Source organism: Orcinus orca, chromosome 8, assembly GCF_937001465.1.
Source record: "Orcinus orca chromosome 8, mOrcOrc1.1, whole genome shotgun sequence".
NCBI lineage: Eukaryota > Metazoa > Chordata > Mammalia > Artiodactyla > Delphinidae > Orcinus > Orcinus orca.
The window spans coordinates 40,815,176-40,836,152 of NC_064566.1; the positions used below are offsets into that span (position 1 = coordinate 40,815,176).

Below are 20,977 nucleotides of genomic sequence, written 5' to 3' on the forward strand. Positions count from 1 at the left end.
AACAGCCCCACTGGGACACTAAGCATGAGCCAAGGTCACCCAACTGGTTTTGCGGTAGAGCCTTTGGAAGGTGATTAGCTCTTGAGGGTGGAGCTCTCATGAATGGGATTAGTGCCCTTATAAAAGAGACCTTAGAGAGCTCCTTTGCCCCTCTGCCATGCGAGAAGACAGCCATCTAAGTATGAACCAGCAAGTGGGCTCTCACCAGACACCAAATCTGCCAGTACCTTAATCTTGGACTTCCCAGCCTCCAAAATGGTAAGAAATAAATTTTTGTTGTTTAAAAGCCACCCAGTCCATGGTAGTCTGTTACAGCAGCCTGAACAGACAAAGACGTAAGCGTATCTTTGTCTTTAACTTTTTGACCTCTAGATGTCAATTTTTCCTGGAATTCTAGACCACGGTTTTAATAAGATTCATTGATTAACATAAGCCATGTTTTACAATTGTTTTGGCAACAATTACGAAGGTTTATATAACAAAGGTCTATATAATAGTCCCAAATAAGGATTTCTTCACTGCCCCTCAAGCTGCCTGATGTTCCAAGATAAGGCCTTTGGTCAGGATGTTGTCAAAATAAGTAACAGCCTAGGGTCAGGCCATTAGAAAGTTCCTATGAGAACACCATTCAGATTGGACCTTACATGAAGAAGGAGGCAGCAGCAGGAGGGAGAAGATCCAAAAAGGATGATCCTGAGGTCATCCTTGCCTGAAATCCACATCAGTAAACTCTAATCTAACCATAATATCGATCAGGAGAGGATCCTTGTTCAGATCATTTTTTAAATTTCAAAACAGATTGATTTCCATTCTGTAAATACCTCCAGTTCACTTAAATTAAGGAGCATTCCTTCTTTGGCATTCTTCCCTTGGCTACATTAGCAAAGGGGAACTTGATCCATGGCTCAAGCAGTCTAACAGCACTGATGAGATGCCTCCTCCCCCATCCTCACCTCCCCTTGGGGGATAGTAAGGAGGAGTGGTCTCAAGAATCACTAAAAGTCTCTCAGAACATAAAGCTTTCCTTGTAATCATATATTATGTTCTCTCAGTGCTCAGAAAATAGAAACAGCTTCCTACATTTGCTCTTAGAGTGACAGAAAACAGTTGATAATGTTTGTCTATGGATTTGATCACAACGAGGGTGTTTTGTGAAAGATGAAGTGAAAGACTTCACTGTTTCATGGCAAGGATCCCATCTTCAGGATGCAGGGTGGGATGGGTGTCTGGAGAAATGTGAATACCCTGTCTAGGGCTCTGACATTTCTGTGTGCAGAATGGTAACACTTACAGTAGAGAAGAGTGCAGCAGTGAGAGCCTCTTTCTTGCCCTTTGAAAACCGTCCCTCCAAGACTCATCCTGAGGAGCAGCATCAGGTGAGAGTGTCTCCTGGGCTCCTTGCCAGTTCTTGGATGGCTGTGGCTCTGGCCTGGGACTTGGTGCTTGCCCCCACAGAGCTCCTGCAGTGCAGAGTGTACAACCAGCACAGATGCGCCTCTTTTGCACATTCCATTATGTGCACTCAGAGTTGTGTTTCACCACAATGGAGGATAGTAAGAGCCTGAGGTGGGACAACCTAGTTGATCATCTCAATTACAAAATTACATATGAGTAGTGATAAATAGAAAAGTGAGGGTTTTGTTCTCTACTGGATAGTCATAACCGTAAGGTACCAGAAGGCCAAAGGTAAAGTTGGTAAAGGATCATTTATGTGTTAAGATCTGAAAAGCCCTTCCAGCACTAAGAGAAAAAATACTTTCTCTCACTGATAGATGAAGTTCCATTATTAGAGATCCACTCCTTTGGTTTAAGCCTTAGCTGTGACAGGCTGAGAATATTCACAGCACTTGGCTATTATAATGAAAATGGTTTCTTCCAACTCTCCCAGTCAACTGGAAAACAAAACCACCACCCATACTTCTTTTGCATTGCCTTTGTTCCTCTATCAAAGATCAGATGATTATATTATGGGGGGTCTATTTCCAGGCTCTCTATTCTGTTCCATTGATCTATTTGTCTATTCTTTCACCAATACCACACTGTCTTGATTACTGTAGCCTTATAGTAAGTTTTAAAGTCAAGCAGCATCAATCCTCCAACTTTGTATTTCTCCTTCAAGATTGCATTGACTATTCTGGTTCTTTTGCTTCTCCTAATAAACTGTAGAATCAGAGACTTCCCTACTGTTCCAGTGGTTAAGACTGTACTTCCACTGCTGGGGGCATGGGTTTGATCCCTGGTCGGAGAACTAAGATCCCACATGCCGCATGGCACAGCCAAAAATAAATAAACTGTAGAATCAATTTGTCAACTTTCATAAAATAACTTGCTGGGATTTAATTGGGACTGCATTGAATCTGTAGATCAACTAAGTTGGGAAGAGCTGACATCTTGACAATATTGAGTCTTCCTCTCAATGAACATGGAATATTTCTCCATTTATTAGCTATTATTTGATTTCTTTCATTAGTTTTGTAGTTCTCCTTATACAGATCTTGTACATATTCTGTTAGCTTTATACCTATTTCATTTTGGGTGGTGCTAATGTAACCAGTATTATGTTTTTAATTTCAAATCCCACTTGTCCATTGTTGGTATATAGGAAAAAAATTGACTTCTGTATGTTAACTTTGTATTTTGCAACCTTGCTATAATCACTTATTAGCTCCAGGAGGAGATTTTTTTTGTTTCTTTTGGGTGTTTTTTTGTTTTGTCTTTCATTCCAACCTGTATACCTTTTATCTCCTTTTCTTACCTTATTACACTAGCAAGGACTTCCAGTATGACTCTGAAAAGGAGTAGTAAAACAGGGCATTGTTGTACCTGATCTTAGTGGGAAAGCTTCGAGTCTGTCACCATTAAGTATAAAGCTACTGCAGGGTTTTTGTAGTCTTTATCAAGTTGAGGAAGTTCCCCTCTATTGCTAGTTTTCTGAGTTTTTATCATAAATGGGTGTCGGATTTTGTCAAATGCCTTTTCTGCATCTATTAATACTATCATGTGATTTTTCTTTTTTAGTCTGTTAGTGTGATGGATTACATTGATTTTTCCCACACTTCCTTAAAGGCAGTGTCTGAATGCAATTTTTTTCCAATTAGATATCTCATGTGAGAATTGGAAGGCAGAGTCAGAGAGTTCTATCTTCCTGCTCTTCTGTTTTCTGCTGGCAAGCAGTCAAGAAGCCAGGAGTTCGACAGCAGCATCCCTGGGTCCAGGATGTCACTGGTGTTGAAAGGTAGTTGTGGCAGCACAGGGCAGCGTCCTGATCCCTGAATCACAGGCTCCATGGGGCTTTTTTCATGTCTACAGTTCAAGTGTGTGGACTTCTCAGTCTCCACCTTTTGGTTATGGTAAATGTAGCATCTTCCGGAACTATACACATTATTTTTTAACATCTAGTTCCTGTATGAAATGCCTTTCTGCTTAAAATATCTAGAGTAGCTTCTGTGTACTTCTAAAACTGACCAGGGACCATCACAGATGTGGATAAGCATGCTTACTGAAGAGAATGGATGAAGCAGTGTGAGGGAATAAAATTCCTCATGAGGGCATGAGCTGTAAAACGTAGGGAGAAAACAAGGCACCAGCCCCATTTTATATTTGACTGAAAGGTGGCTTCCTTGAAGACTGCTTCTTCCAGAAGCACTTACCAGCAGCTCAGGCTGGCGTTCCTCTCAAAATTAAAATACAATAAGCATTATCAATGTCTCCCAACTAACCTCCAAGTAAATCTCATTGCCATCACACAATGTCCTTCAGTTGTTCTTTTTTCTTCTATACCCACCTCCTTCACCCCTCCCACCCCCATTTTAATAAAATAAAAGAATAAGGCTGGAAGGTGCCTCACAGCTATTTTAGTTTACTTACTACTTTCTAGACTTATAAAGAGGCCAAATCAGTAGAATGACTTTCCTAATATAAGCTATACATGATCTAACGACCACCTATGTTCCAACATTACCCCACACCTAGTAGGACTGTAGAGAAGTAAAATAAATGCCAGAGGGTTACTCTAGACATTTCATGATTCAGGGTCTCTGTCCACTTCTGTCTAGGTCTTTTCATCACACAATTTGTGTTACTCCGCGATTCATCCCAGGATCCTTCCACAGGTAACACCGCATGGTTTCAGTCCAGGGACTCTCTGCTCCACTCTCCCCTCACTGAGGCGGGCTCCAGTCTCTCTGTCTCCTGCGGCACACGTGCTTAGGTCAATTTTGGGATGCTGGAGCTCCCCAGGCACCACCCACAGAGCAGGACGCAGGAATGGCTTTGTGCGGACAGTGCGCTCATGGATCACATCCCTCGCCTAATGGTGCGTGGGAAATGGGTTTGGAACCTGGGCCAGCACAAACGGATGGCAAACAGATGCAGTGACTGAGGGGCAGGTAACCGTTAAACGCAAGCCCCAGTGGCAGGTTCTGGGAGCTTTTTTCCCCCATTTAAGTCCTGGGTTCCAAATTAAGACTCTGCCAGCTTGCTTGTCACAGGGTACTCTTTGCCAAAGGCACTCTTTGAAGCAGCTGAGCAGTAGAATTTGGTTCTTCACTTTCTCAGGGATTCCAACCACAGAGATATGTCCTCCCTACCCACCTCCCCCAACCAGGTATGAGCAAAAGCCCCACACCAGGAGGACAGCTCTGGGTTGCACAGTGGGAAAAGCTGTGGTGACAGGTACTCGGACTCTGTCCTCCAGGAGTCCTGGCCAACAGGTTGTATGTGAAAATGTGTGGGGTGACAGGGAGGGGGCTACGGACTGAGACCTCCTCACCCAGTTGTCCCACTAGGTTTCTTTGCTAAGCCAAGCATGCTACAGGCTAGAGTCAGAGACAGAATCAGAGCCTGGGTCTGTGGGCTCACAGAACTTGAACTGCTGCAGGTGGTGATGTCATTTTTCCCTTGCAGAAAGGTGCCATGGGCTTCTGGAAGTTCCCCCTGTTCCTGGTCCTCAGCATTCTGGTCCTGAACCAGGCAGGTATGCTCCAGGCAGCGCCATTCAGGTGAGACAGCCCTGCCAGGAGCACTCTCACCTCCTATGGCCCCTGGAATCATACAGTTCTGTGTTCTCCGTTGTGCTTGTGCTGAATCTTTAGCAACTGGCTCCTGGTGGGTGGAGGTGGGGGGATGGGTGGTGGTAATGTACAAATGTACACTTATATATAAGTTTATCATAAAAAGATGCGTAGCACACAGTTTACAAATAGACATAACATATACAGTACTAGTTATTATAAATTTCATATAACTCATTGAACCTCACAACATACTTTTGTTGCTTTTTATCAAACACTTTTATCTTTAGCAAAGCTATTTACTAACTTAACCATAATTTGAGAAATGGATTTCATCCTAGTCTGCTAACTACTTGGCCAATAAATTTGTTATTAAATCTGATATGTGATCTATTCATCTAATTTCTCATCCTCATTCAAATTATATTTATTAAACTGAAACCATTTGCAGATTCAAATTATCATTATCATTTAATTTTTAATAATGGCTGCATTTAAAACACTAAGCTCAAAAAATTCCTGAAAATCTAACCATCAGTTGCCAGCAAACCATTTCTTTGAGGTCACACCAGAGCCTAACTCCTGGTGAAGCAGCATTTTGGGATAGACAATGGCCTCATTTCTTCCGTTGGCAGTTGGGGCAGCCACATCCTCAGGGGAAGATAGAGAAACCAGGAAACCTGGCTGCTAATCCTGGGGGTGGGGGTAGGCAGGGACTCAGAGCCAGGATTGTGCTTGCTCCCCTTCCCTAGGTGGGCCTTGGAGAATGGCTTTGATCCTGCTACACTCACCAATAAGGAAATGCGCCTCCTACTGGCTGCAATGATGAACGATTATGTGTAGATGAAGGCCTGTGAGCTGAAGCAAGAGACAGGAGGGCTTCAGGTTAAGGCTCTGCCCTCTGCTCAGCACTTACCCTCTCCCCTGGCTTACCAGGAAGATGTATCCTGACAGGTAGGAGAGAACATAGCTGGATAGGCAGCCAGCAAGCAGTCACTGTTCACCTTGGCCTGGGGCCCACCTCTTCTACAGGCTCCACTGAAGACAGAGGTCATGTGAAGGAACTATGGTTGTACCACATGTACAAAGATTCCTTTCTAAAAGCAGTGGGGGAAGCTGTGGAACTCCTCACTCCGGAAATTGTCTGGCAGTACTGAGGATACCTCCCAGCACTGGAGGAGTTTAGCCTCATAAAGCCAGGGAATGAATCCCATGTATCTCAGGGGATTTTATAAATCTAGCCCCTCCTTGTTAACCTGCACATGATATTCTTTCACACCTGCAAGGCATCTTCATTGCACATTTGCAAGGTGAAGCCAGAGCCCTTACAAAGGATGTTGTCAGGTAGCACAGTGTCTGAGGTAGGTCCTGGGCCTTCAGATGTGTAGAATCTGTGGAGATGTGCATGTTCTCACTGGACCAGACACCCTTCCCCAGCCTCACCTCCCTGTGCACCCTGAGCTTGGAGCTCACACCAGCTCCTGACCTGGCCGTACCTGGGCAGAGGTATGTGCTGTACCTGTATCTGCCCTAAGAACCTCGCTGCAGAGCAAGAAGGACTGAGCAGCATGTGGAATGCCAGAAAAGGTCACCCCTTCCCCCCGCAGCCCTTCCCCACACTGCCCTGGCTCAGTGAACCTCTGTGTTCTCCTAATGGAGGATGCGTGAGCCGCCCCCATTCCTGCCCCTCTGCTTTTGCTCCAGGTGCCCTCTCCCTATTCTAACCTTCTGCATGACTGCCTGCAGGGGCAGCCCTGGTGCATGGTATTGTCTAGCCTGACTTTTCCCTGTAGCCTGGACAGGTCCAGAACTAAGCAGTGCAACAATCTGAGCACCTGTGTCCTGGGCACATACACATAGGACCTCAACAAGTTTTACACATTCCCCTTAACTAAAACTGGGGTCAGAATGCCTGGCAAGAAATGGGTCATGGCCAGAGTATTGGAGAAAGACCATGACCCCTCATGTTGGCATGCCTCAAGGTGCCTACTCAACCTCTTCCTCTCCTTTCTAATTCCTTTGTTCCTGTAACTTGATGCATGTGGTCTTCTCTGGTTGCTCTTTGGGCTAGTATCAGTGGCATTCTTTGTGGCAGTGGATGTCTGGAACATCAGATGGGAGGAGGGAGAGCAGGCCAGAGAGAATCATTCAGGAAGAGATGACGAGAGAGAGGGCAGCCCTGTAAGTACCTGCGGATTTCATAGCAGAGCTTCTCAGTCCTGCTTCTGAACATGCCTTTCATTGGGGGAATAATAGTATATTTCTAAAAACCCCTGAGCTGTGGTGGTTATTGCTCTGGCCACATCCCACACTTCATGGATACAGGGACCTGTCTGGCAAGTAGCTTTAGCCCCGGGTAGCTGGAGTCAGGGCATAGTGGGTGGTCCCTGTGAACAACCTCAGGTAGTGAAAACAGGAGCACTAAGCACCTCTGAGACTTGATGCTGCAAACTCGCTTCCTCTTCCAGGAGGACAGGGGAATTTTCCTTTTCCTAAGGAGTACTCAGTACCTTGTGAATGGGATGCATCTTCTAGACAATCTTTAAGAATGAGGTTGGATATGGCACCATAATCTCTCTAGTCACCTAAGCCTTGGTTAAGCTTTCGTTTACTTGTACAGAAAAGACTGGCTGCTATAGTTCTGTGTTCCATGGCTTGTTGCCCAGAGCACGTTTGGGTTTTCTGACACCCTTGGAAACGTCTATGGGGAGTGATTGTGGCACTTTCCCTAATGCCCTATGATTGTCTGTGGTGATTTCGTGTTTAGGAAAAATATTTAAAGTTCATTGGTGCCTCTCAGAGCAGTAATTTTACCATGTTGGTCCCATGGGGTAGCACCTGCCCTCAGCCTCTCACTGACAGGCCTTTTCTTTTTCTCTATCCTGCAAATCAGCATCACTGCCCAGAAGAGATCCTGTAACACTGCGACCTGTGTGACCCATAAGATGGCGGGCTGGCTGAGCAGGTCTGACAGTGTGGTTAAGAACAGCTTCACGCCCACCAACGTGGGCTCCAAAGCCTTTGGCTGGCACCGCAGCGACCTTCAGGCCTGAGCAGTGAAATGACTCCAGGAAGAAGACAACTGCCCTAGTACCTCAGACGGCAGGGCAGATGGCTGAGTATTGCAGGAGTGCAGGCCACAGTCTGACCCTCCCTGGTCCTGTATTGTAAAAAAAATCCACAGTGAAGGTGCCAACCACAGTGTCTGGAGAAAGAACAGAGTCCCAATAGCTAGAACACCTAGAATTTGGGTTCATTTCTGCTTTTATTCAGTGCCTCCAAGTGACTCTGAGATCATCTGCCAGGAAATATAGATCCTATTCATTTAAAACACAGTTCCCTACAGTTATAATTGTGATTATTCTAGTTTTTTAGTTTGAAAGGCAAAGACCCTACCCTTTGGGAGTATTCCCTACAATGTCATGTACATCTGGATTCAGAGCATAGACTTGGGTTCAAATACTGTGTTTGTCCTCTACGAACTATATGACCATGGACCTGACCCTCTCTGAGCCTGTTTCCCCATATAACTTGAAAGCAACAATAAGTACCTACCTGTATCATTAATATAAAAAGTAATTGAGATAATACATGACAAGAGCCTTGCTGTTAATAAGTAATAATATTCTAGTTCTTACTTTTTTTTTCTCCTGGGTCACCAAGGAGCTGAACTCCATTTCTTTTAATTTGCAATGAAAGCACCTTATTGAAAAGAAATATCATGGAAGACACACATATATGCATGCCTCTTGATATTGAAAACACTCCTTTTTGCTTGAAATAAACTAAAGATAAATGCAGAATAAAATCATTGTAATTACCCAATGTGCAACTTTTTTATAGTTGATTCTGTATTCTATAAATATGATGCATGTCTCACTGGCTTATCTGGTAGCAAATCTGGGCCCTGTCAGCCAACCTGTTGGCTGCTCTGCTAAACCTCAGGGGCACATGAAATCGCTGCCTTGTGGGTGTCTGGAGATGCCTAGTAATGCTGAGCCTCAATGGAACTCTCTCTTTAAAGAAATGTTCTCATTTGTGCACTTCATCAAGATAAAAAATATATTTTCGATACAGTTAAAAGGAGTTCCTGCTGTTATTTATGTTGTTTTTCCCATGAGAACCTCAGGGACCTGTGACACTTTGTTGACCAGGCTGGCTCAAATGAGGCAATGATACCATGTTTGGGGTGGGTCCTCAGTATCCTGTATCCTCAGTGTCTAGTGAAACACCTTTACTGGAATTAGAACCCTGTGCATCTCAAAGACATTCACATTTATTTTCAGAGAGTGCCCTGGTCCCCAGCCCCAGAAGTTATCTGTTCTCTTCTCCTTGACTCAGGTTTGCCCTTACCCATCCCTGCCTTTCCACCCAACAGCACCCTTTCATACACCCCATAGCCTGCAAAGCCCTTTAGAACAATGGCTCACAGTTTGAAAGGGGATCACACACTGGCAGACCTAGAAAGATCATCAAATGCCATCTAATCCAACTTTTTACTCTCTGATGTGCAGAGAAGAAAAGTGCATTGCTCAGGTCCTGCAATAAGTTTAACAGAGACATTCCTATATTTAACAAATAATCATTGAGTGTCTGCTATATGCTTGACCTTATTTGAGCTCCAGGACTAGAGCAATGAACAGAACAGACAAAACCCCCTGCATTCATGGAGCTTATATCCTAACTGGGGGAGACTGAGGTGATACATGCTGTAGAATTGGAGATGGTCGGTATTGGAAGGAATCTGGGATGTCATAGGGTCTAAAGGCTTATTAGATACAGAAATTTCCCAGCGTCAACATCCCTGGCATTTGCTGGAAATGCCGGTGAGAAACTGCTGACTGTAACTTCCAAGATGACTCAGCAGCAAGTTTCACTGGTGGACAGTCAGTTAAGAGGGTTTTTTAAATTAGAAAAGTCATCTACTACCTAATGATTCTAGTTATTTCCTCAGAAACGCATAGAATTATGACCCTTGCTCCCATTCATTCTTTACTCATCACAGTAGTACATAAAGTAGATCAGACCATGTCTCCCTTAAGTACAGAATACTCCATTGAGTCCCCATCTCACAGAGTAAACACTTGGGGCATTGCAGTGGCTTCTTAATAAACTCCACTTGGTCAGAGGATATGTATTAAAATTTATTTCCAAATTCAATTTGCTTGTGATTTATTTAGGATTTTGTACTACCTTTGTTAAGTCTAGAATTGGGGCTATGCCAATGGTATCAAATGAGTTGGCAAACTTGAAATTTTTCTGTTTTAAATCAGTGCAAATAGTGTGAAAACTATCTCTGCCTTAAGCTGGATGTAATTCACCTGTAAAAGTTTCTCACAGAGTTCTTTTTATAACATAGTTCCTTGCAAGGTTTTCAATTTTTTCAAGATTATTCAACTCTACTTTTTTATTTTATTCTGTATATTCTTGATTTATATACATTTCTGTGAAACTTTAATTTTAAAATTTTTACATGCATTAGCAAATCGCACTTTTTCATTATAATTTAAATTTTTCATATTTGAGGTTATATCTTCTTTTCCATTCTGGATGTAGTGTACCTGTACCTGGTAGTCTAACAGGTACCACATAACCTGACCCTATATATTTCTCCGATCTCCTGACAACTGACCCATTGCTTGCTCCACTCCCATCTTCCTCTGGGTCTTTGCAGTTACTATTTTCTCTGCCTAGCATGCTATTCCCTCAATGTTTGCGTGACTGACTCGCTCCCTTTCTTTCAGAACTCTGCTGAAACATCACCTTCTCAGAAAAGGCTTTCCTGTGTGTTTATATATGAAATGGCTCTGATCACTGTCTACCCACCTTATTCAGCTTTATTTTATCCATATAGAACTTACCATTATTTTATCCACATGGAACATATTACCATCTAAAATGTTACATATTTAGTGGGTTTTTTTGGTCTATGTACTTCCACTAGCATGTAACTCTATGAAGGAAGTTATATGGATATTTACCTATATCCCTGGAGCACAGAAAAATTTCTAGAACATGGTAGCCCTTCAATAAATATGTTGAGTTAATAAATAAATTATAAAACTCTATGAACTTCTGACTTATTTTCCTCTGAGTTCATCTTTAACATGAACTCAGAGGAAAATAAGCATCATGTTTTGAGAAGTAAAGTTGTCATTTTTAAAATCATCTTTAATTTTTCTTTTGCTATCTACTCTTAACTCAAAAGTTATTTAGTAGAGAAATTTCAAATTTAAAATAGATTTTAAAATTACATTTCAGTTATTTAGTTCCAGGTTTTTTGCACTGAGGTTTGATAAAGTGATCTCTACAATTTTTTGCTTGGGAAATTTAGTTAAATTTTCTTTGAGGCATATTATATGGTCCGTTCTCACAAATGTTATAAAAATAACAGAAAATAAAGTACTTTCCCTGAGCTAAAAACTTTTATATCAGTATCTATCTATGTATATATCTATGCATATATAATTAAAAGATTAATAACATTATTCTTACATATTATTTTTGCCTGGGTAGTTGATCTTGCAAAGACTAAGAGAGGGCAGTAAAGTTTCCAAGTGTTATTTTTGTCTCTGTGAATTAGACCCTTGTATTTCTAAAAACATTTAATTTTACATATTATAAAGGGTTATTTTTTACTTTTAAAATCTACTTTCATAAGGTATAAATTATATAATATAAAATTATATAGATGAATTATATTTCCATGAGTTTTGCTGAAAGTATACCATAAAATCTATGTAACCATCACAGCAATAGAAGGTATGGAATATTTCCATCATCTCAGAATGTTCCTCATGCCACTTTGAAGTCAATATCCTTCAAACCCCTGCCTCTCATAATCACTGATGTAATTTATATCACTGTGAATTCATTTTTCGATAGATATATGCTATGTACTCTTTTTTATCTAGCTCCTTTCACTCAGCATCTTGTTTGGGAGATTTATTTATATTGTTGCATATATCATTATATAGTTATCTGGGAAACTAATTGGATATTAATTGAGTATTAATTCTCAAGGATTGTAGAGGAGGGGTTAAGTAGTATTCCATTGCATACTAAAATCTGTTGGACAGACAGATGCATTACTTTCAGTTTTGGTTATTATGCATGACACTCTTATGAACATTCATGTATAAATATTTCTGGGAACAGCTGAAGCCATTTCTCTTGGATAAATAGCTAAAAGTTGTATGGTAAATGTCTGTTATGACTAAACTGACTCTGCCAGTTTACAAATCGCTCTGCCATTTTACACTCCCAGCATAAACGTCAGATCATTTAACTTGCTGCACACAACCTTGACAATGTTTGGTATTTTCAGCCTTTATAATTTTGGCCATTCTTATGATACTGTAGCAGATTCTAATTGTGAGTTTTAATTTTTATCTCCTTAATAACTACTGATAATTGAATATCCTCTCATATGCTTATTGGCCATTTGTTTATATTCTTTCATGAAGTTCCTGTTCCACTATTTTTTCCATTTTTAATTGGACACCTTATCTTCTTACTATGTAGTTGTAAAAGATCTTAATATATTCTAGATACAAGTCCTGCTTCCTTTGGGGGCACTATTTCACTTACCTGCTCACGTTTCTCTCCCTCTTGAATCACTTCTTCTGTGGGAAGTCAGATGCCATGAAACGAGGCTGTTCAAGCAGGCTATGGAGGAATCTGTGTGTCAAGGAATGCAGGTCTCTGACCAATAGCCATGAAGAATGGAGGCCTGTCAACAACCAAATGAGTGAGTTTAGAAGTGGATTCTCTAGCTCTCTTTGAGCCTGGATATGACTGTAGGCATAGCTGAGAGCTGGACAACAACCTCAAGAGAGACCCCGAGCTAGAACCACTCAGCTGAGCCTGTCCCAGAGAACCTACTCTCAGAAACTGTATGTGATATTAAGTTTTTGTTCTTCAGAGCTGCTAAGTTTTGAGATAATTTGCTACACAGCAACAGATAACTAATATCCATCCAAACCATGATAACTTTAGTGCTTTCCCTGGAAAACACATTCAAGGGAAGTTGGCTAGATGAGCAGACCTGAATTCAAGTTGGAAGTCACAGTTCCCAGAAAGGATGCAGTCAGATTTCTTTCCCCTGGTTCCCAAGCCCAGATCATATTAGGTGCAATGGCATAAGTGGCTTCCACTCCAAACAAAATTAAGTCCTGTTCCTCCTCATTATTGAGTGCTTTTTACCAGAGCCTCTCTCTCTGAGCTCTCAATGCTCTCCATCCTGTAGCTACTCTTTCACATCATTCTTTCTGCCTCTAAGATTCTCATGGTGGGAAGAAACCATTAAGATCGTGTAGCACAACCCTCATGCTTGAATTACTCTGTAACACCCCGAAGTGGTCTACTAGCTTACTTTTGAAATTTTGATGTCACCATCTCCTGATATAGCTCATTCTATCTTTGGATCATTCTGACTCTTAGAAAATTCCTCCAATAGTGAGCAGAATTCACTTTCTTTCCTTTCCTCCTTCACTGGGTTCTCAAGAAATTCATTCTTGGGCAAAATATCCAGGGAGAATTAGCTATGAGTGAGACCACACTTTTGAAGGTATTAATCGTTGGGGATTTAAAGTAAATCATATTTTCTTAACTATGAAGTCCCTAGTTGGATTTAGCCATCTCATTAGCTAGATTCATTCTAGACAATTACCTATTCATTCTCAAGAATGTATCTGGGGTAGGGGAGAAGGCTCTGCAATTATTTGGGTCCTCAGATGTTTCTACTCTTGGTGAAACTTTTCTGGATACACCTGTAGCAGCTGCTGCACATAAACGATTGGTAGAGCTAAGAAACGTTTTGCCCTTGTCTCTTGTAGGGCCCTGACCCAAGAGCTATAAATCTGGGCCTCATCTCTCCTACTCAGGCTTGCCAGGACCATGATGAGATTAATTGTTTCCATAAAGAGGGGTACTCTAGAGGCTTCCTGGAGAGCCTGGCTAAACTGTGGATCTAGGAAGGTTGTAGGAGTGGTTTCTTGCCATCGTAAAGAGAGTCAACAATCTGCCAGGTCCTGTATAAAACCCTTAAGATAGTCCACAAAGCTACAGATGATGTGAAACCTGACTATTGTCCCAGCCTCATTTCTTACCATGCTCTCCCTCCCACTTTAGTTCCAATTACACTGGTATTCTTTCAATTTGTCAGAACCTGCATGTTCTTCCTACACGGGGCCTTTCCACATTCTGTTTCTTTGTTCTATAGTCCTTATATCTTCTCTATTCCCAGGTAACTCTATCTTTCAGATTTCAGCTAAGGCTTCCTCATGGAAGCCTTCCCAGATGACCACTCCCAGAGTCTAGGTTACATTCCTTTCCTATCTGATTTCAAAGATTGGATATACCTTTCTTTCAGCTCACTATTTCAGGTTTAGTTTATACATTCAGATTTATTATTTTATTAATATCTATTTCCTCTTAGACTGAGAGTCCCATCCACACAGGAACCACATCTGTTTTGCTCTTTGTTGTAGCACTTAACGTGGTGTCAGGTATAGTAAGTCTTTGCAGCATTTAGGAAAGAAGCAATTAGAACCCATTGTGTTAAATGCTATCTTTGGAGTAGGCACAGGGGGACTATATAGTCTAACCTGGTCTAGATTTTTAAAAACTTCCCTGGGGATGTGATATCATATCACATCTCTAAAAATGAACAGGATTCTGTCAAGTGAACAAAGAAACTAGAGAAGTAAGAGGTAAGAAGAGCCTGAATAAGTTGGTCAATCATTGGATCCAAGTCAAGTCAATTACTTCCCCTCTGCCAATGAGAACTATCAGTCTTCTATCCAGGCACAGAAAGTTATTGAAAGTCTCATGGAGGATGGCAGATTTAAAACTGGAAGAAAAATGAGCTTGTAAGGTGGCAGTTGTATGGCACATACCATCACAGAGCCTCACCAAGGAAGACCAGCTTTGCTAGAGAGCTGTACCCTTGATCACTGATGACTCGGTTTCTGGAGATGGCAGAACGTCCAGGAGCCACAGCTGAGGATTCCAGAGCTGAGAATAGGTGATGCCAGATCAGGCAGGATCACTAAGGCTATTCTTCTTTTAGTCTTGTGAAGGTTGGGCCTAGGGCATGACCTGGGAATGCAAAGGCAATTCCACAAAACCCTAGCAAAACCAGAAAGCAGTATCACATACACCTGACTTGGGAAGCGCCAAAGGAATGCTGGGCCTGTCTATAGGTCACGTGGAATCAGCTGAAGTGGTTGCATTTCTATACATTAACAGCAAACTTCTCTATCCACTTCTCTATCCTTGGCTCCTGCCAAAATAGCTGAGGGACAATGCTCTTAAGTCTCCTAGAGACTTTCTGACTTGATTGTGTCAACTGAAAAAAAAAAAAAGCACAACCTAAAAGTTGAGAATTATGTTTTATTTGGCGGAATTTCTAAGGACTTACGTCTAGAAGGCAGCCTTTCAGATATCTCCGAGGGACTGCTCCAAAGAGGTAAAGGAGGAGCTGACATATAATAGTTTTTTCTTAGCAGAAAACATAGGCAGAACACCCTCTGATATAAATCGCAGCAGGATCTTTTTGGATCCACCTCCTAGAGTAATGAAAATTAAAAAAAATAAATAAACAAATGGGACCTAATTAAACTTAAAAACTCCTGCACAGCAAAGGAAACCATAAACAAAACGAAATGACAACCCACAGAAAGGGAAAAAATATTTGCAAACAAAGCGACCGACAGAGGATTAATCTCCAAAATAAACAAACAGCTCATGCAGCTCAATATCAAAAAAGCAAACAACCCAATCCGAAAATGGGCAGAAGACCTAAATAGACATTTCTCCAAAGAAGACATATAGATGGCCAAGAAGTACATGGAAAGATGCTCAACATCACTAATTATTAGAGAAATGCAAATCAAAACTACAATGAGGTATCACCTCACACCGGTCAGAATGGCCATCATCAAAAAATCTATAATCAATAAATGCTGGAGAGGGTGTGGAGAAAAGGGAGCCCTCCTACACTGTTGGTGGGAATGTAAATTGGTACAGCCACTATGGAGAACAGTATGGAGGTTCCTTTAAAAACTAAAAATAGAGCTACCACGTGATCTAGCAATCCCATTCCTGGGCATATATCTAGAGAAAACCATAATTCAAAAAGATACATGTACCCCAGTGTTCACTGCAGCACTATTTACAATAGCCAGGAGATGGAAGCAACTTAAGTGTTCATCAACGGAGGAATGGATAAAGAAGATGTAGTACATATATACAGTGGAATATTATTCAGCCATCAAAAAGAAAAAATAATGCCATTTGCAGCAACATGCATGGACCTAGAGATTGCATACTGAGTGAAGTAAGCCAGACAGAGAAAGACAATATCATACAATAGCACTTATATGTGGAATCTAAAAAATGGTACAAATGAACCTATTTGCAAAACAGAAATAGTCACAGATGTAGAAAACAAACTTATGGTTACCAAAGGGGAAAGGGGGGAAGGGATAAATTGGGAGATTGGGGTTGACATATACACACTACTATATATAAAATATATAACTAATAAGAACCTACTGTATAGCACAGGGAAATCTACTCAATAATCTGTAATGACCTATACGGAAACAGAATCTAAAAAAGACTGGGTATATGTATTATGTAAAACTGATTCACTTTGCCATACAGCAGAAACTAACACAACATTGTAAATCAACTATACTCCAATAAAAATTAATTTTAAAAAATAGGAGTTTTGGGGGCTTCCCTGGTGGCACACTGGTTAAGAATCCACCTGCCAATGCAGGGGACAAGGGTTCGAGCCCTGGTCCGGGAAGATCCCACATGTCATGGAGCAACTAAGCCCGCATGCCACAACTACTGAAGCCCGTACGCCTAGAGTCGGTGCTCCGCAACAAGAGAAGCCACCGCAATAGAAGCCCGCTCACCACAACAAAGAGTAGCCCCTGCTCACCACAACTAGAGAAAGCCCATGAGCAGCAATGAAGACCCAACACAGCCAAAAATAAAATAATTTATTTTTAAAAATAGGAGCTTTTGCAACAAAACCAGGTAGTCAGAACATCAAAAGAACATCAAAAGAACATCAAAAAATAGGAGTTTTTGCAACAAAACCAGGTAGTCAGAACATCAAACAGTCAGCTCAAGTTAATGAATTTAGCTCTTTTCTAGTATGGGAAGACGCAAGAGTCCAGGCTCACTGAAATCATTCATTTGATATGCATCTTAGTTACCTAGGGCCAGCATCCTGCTTTTCTCCATCCTGAAGCTCCTCAGGATGCACAGGTGCAACTGCAGTGGCTGATGGCTTGTTGGCCCCAACATCCTTTGCTTACTGATATGATGGGTGACATTCTTCATCCACAATTGAAAAGATCTGTAAGGTGCACTCTGAATCTCTTGAAAGAATCCTGAGTGTGGCTGAATACTCTGACTTTTGATCTTTATGACATTTTAGCAAAAGGTATAGTAATAGCTTCAGCCTTTTCTCCAGAGCATGATTTCTCAACAGTGAATCGCTTAACTTCTTTTGCCATCTGGAGAGGCTGATTTTTCAAAATCATTACGTCCTGTTTTGTTCTTCCCTCAAGTTATCGCTCTCCTCTCCCATGTTTTATAAATGACAGGAAGAAGTCAGGTGGCACCTTTTACACTTTCCCTGGAAATCTTAGCTGTAAAATCTAAAGTTCATCACTTACAATTTCTTCTTTGCACATAACTGCTGGAGATAATTTTGCTAAGTTTCTGTCATTATGTAACAAGGATTTTCCTTCCCCAGGTTCCAATAACATGTTCCTCACTTCCTTTTGAATCCCCACCATCAGCATCCTGAAAGTCCAGATTTCTACTAAAGTCTGTTTAAGGAAATTTGCACTTTCTCATACATGCTTTTCAAAACTCTTCCAGCCACTGCCTATTCTCTGGTTTCATTACTGCTCTCACATTCTTATATATTTCTGGATCCCAGTTTCAGGTAGTAAAATGTGAGCTAGTTAGCTACTGCTGCGTAACAAATTAATACAAACTTATTAGTTCAAAGTATCTGCAATTCCCACAACCACTGTCTTAGTTCCAGCTCTTATTTATTTCATGCCTGAATTATTGCAGTAACCTCCTCCTGGCTTCTTGCTGTGGTCTGGCTTTCTCCCATTCAATCTACCCTCTTCACTTCAATGAGACAGATATGATCTTGTTGCTCCTCCACTCAAAGAACTTCTAGAATCCCTGTTTTCTACTGTTTTCTTCATAGCATAAAAGATTTCTCAAAATACAGTCCCAGCCTATATTTTCAACTTCGTCTTCATCCATTTTTCCAATAGTTACTACTTACCATTCTCCAAATATACTCTTCATGTCCCTATGTCTTTATTTGTGTTATCTCCTCTGCCTGACTGCCCATCCACCTGTCCTCTCTCCCAATCTGCTAAGCAAAGTTTTCTCTGTCCTTCCTTGCCCAATGCATATGATACCCCTTCTGTGATGCTTTCAGTGACACCCTTATCCCTTCACTCAGCTAGGCAGAATTATCCTTTTCTTTGTACTCTACAACCTCACGCCTCAAAGCGTGATCCATGCACCAGCAGCATTGGCATCCCCAGGTGACTCATGTGCACATTATATTAAAATATAGATTCTAATTCAGTAGGTCTGGGCTGGGGCAAGAGATTCTGTAATTCTTACAAACTCCCCAGTGACGCTAATACTGTTCAACTGAAGGCCACACTTCCAACAGCAAGGTTTACAACACTTTGATTATAGCTTTGAATACATGATAGTATAGTTGGTTAACATCTCTGTCTCCTCTCTTAAACTCTAAGTATCTTAAAAGCAGGGACTATTAATCTATTTTTTCCTTTGCAGTCTTCAGAGTGCCTCATATAGCACTCAGTACTTGGAGGATGCTAATAACTTAATACCTGTGTTTTACATAAAAGAATGATGAACAGATCCCTTATACAAGCTGTTATAGTTAAGTGTACCTGTTTGAGACTGCATAGTGAGGAGAACTTAAGGAATTGTGCACTGAACTTGGAAGAAGAGGAGGTCAGAGATTGAAAAGGGTCAGGGACAGGAAAAGGGGTCTAAGTCCAACACCTACATTAAGTGTCAGTTAAGAGCCAAGATCAAGCAGCATTTTAGAGGGTGAAACCAGGAGGCAGGTATATGTCTCTAGAGAAGGAACAAGAGATTCCATAATCCCCAAAGTCACCTTTGGAGCCAGAATGAGAAGCTCCTTTTGGGAGAGATGCTGCATGCTTGCCAGAGCAAATTCCTGAGGATCACTTTAGTTGGGATCTGGGCATCACATTCCCCACCCCACAACCCGAGTCAGCTGGCACTTTGATCTTGAACTTCCCAGCAACTACAACTGTGAGAAAATAAATTCCTGTCCTTTAAACCACCCAGTGTGTGGTATCCCAAGCTAATAAAAATTTTAACATCATTTTTTAATTTATTTAACAATATTGGACAAATTTGTTTTGAAACCAAAAATTCCTGCATCTGCATTATTTGTGGGTCTGATTTTTCAGTTTATTATTTCTGATGACTCTTATTTCTGATGACTTCTTCCATGGGTATTTTTGTGATTTTTCAATTTTTAGTTTGTGTTCGTTGGTACTTAATCAATGGAGATTTTTATTGGTCTGGGTTTAAATCTCCAAGAGATAATTAACATTTGTTTCTATTTGCCATCTGGGACTGTGACCAGTTCATGATAAGTTTAAACTGAATTTCCTATTTCATTAAGGAAAATTTTCTCTGTTTATTCAGCTTGGCCACTCTTTTTGAATTTGCTGAGGTCCCTCATATATTGGATGGGTTTTTTTGTTGTTGATATATATACATGAAATGACTAACATTAATCAGTGTTAGAAACTAATGTGTCATCCCTCAGTAAGTATGTAGATGATTATTTGATTTACCTGGAGGGGGAAGGCATCTCTGAGTACAAACATAACTGTATACTATCGAGTGTAAAGAGTGGGCAGGAATGGACCCACAAGTAGATTTTCCAACAAGGTGCTCCAATATCCCTCATAACATTAAAATTGAAGTAAAATATTGACCTTGAAATTTTGAAAGTTTGAAGTTTCAGATCATTTATCTTTCACCTTTTTTTTGGAGCCACAGAAATCTTCCTAATCTAGGTCCTTTAGGGGAATAGCTTGCCAAGTGTATCCTCTGCATGTGATTTATAAAACATGATATACATCCAAATTCTCTCTACATTAAAGTTACTCAATTTACTCTAATGGCCCTTATATTAAAGTTACATCTATTCATAGCAGACAACACCTGTAAGTTTAGCTTGTAAGTCATTAGCTTGATGTACAGTGCTTGTTAATTTTCATCACTACAGACTTGGACTTGGGGAGGAAGGCCTCTGAATTTTTCAACTCTATCCTAAAATGACTGTTCCTCATACTAGAAAATTATAAGGATACATAAAATATTTCTGTTATAAGAAAAATTGCAAAGGAGTGAGCTGATCATGAGTGATGATCCAAAATGGCTCCATACTGGTCAGCCTCTACCCTGTGATCTCTTTTCCCTATTTCTATCATTATGTATTTATTGTGTCAAGGATACCTGCATGAAAAACAAAATTTCTCCTTTAAACTCACTCATAAGTAATATGATACTCAGGGCTACCAAGCTATAGCCACTTTAGAACACCAGATTAGAAGAAGGTGGGTTTGGCTAAAACATGGTCTCCAGTTTCTTCCCAAAGGTACTCCCTTTCCCTAAACTGAAGAATAAACTAGCAGGTATCCTACAGTGTTGGCTTATGACCCACTTCTGGCACTATGTTGACTCACAGCAGCTTGTGTTCCAGCTTCACTGAGCACCCCTAGTTGCGAGATCACCCTACCAGAGTGCAGGTCCTTCTGTACCGTTTCCTGCCTCTGTCTCCACTCCTCTTGAACTCTCTTTGCAGCACGGTCATGGTATCCTGGTGC

At 41.0% G+C, this 20,977-nt stretch overlaps 1 protein-coding gene and 1 long non-coding RNA gene across 2 annotated transcripts in view; one reads left to right on the plus strand and one right to left on the minus strand.

Annotated features, from left to right (window-relative positions):
* The window catches only part of LOC125965224 (uncharacterized), a 149,848-nt gene that overhangs the window by 73,764 nt on the left and 55,107 nt on the right, over positions 1 to 20,977 (minus strand). Inside the window, exon 2 of the long non-coding RNA XR_007478873.1 lies at positions 12,603 to 12,744. This is a non-coding gene — a long non-coding RNA (uncharacterized LOC125965224). The remainder of the gene's footprint in view (positions 1 to 12,602; positions 12,745 to 20,977) is intronic.
* Positions 4,825 to 8,124, plus strand: LOC101290484 (calcitonin receptor-stimulating peptide 2-like). Its single transcript, XM_033404440.2, is given in 4 exon segments — positions 4,825 to 5,000; positions 5,765 to 5,897; positions 7,179 to 7,191; positions 7,905 to 8,124. Coding segments are annotated over 4 exon segments (393 nt in total). The 5' UTR covers positions 4,825 to 4,914; the 3' UTR covers positions 8,066 to 8,124.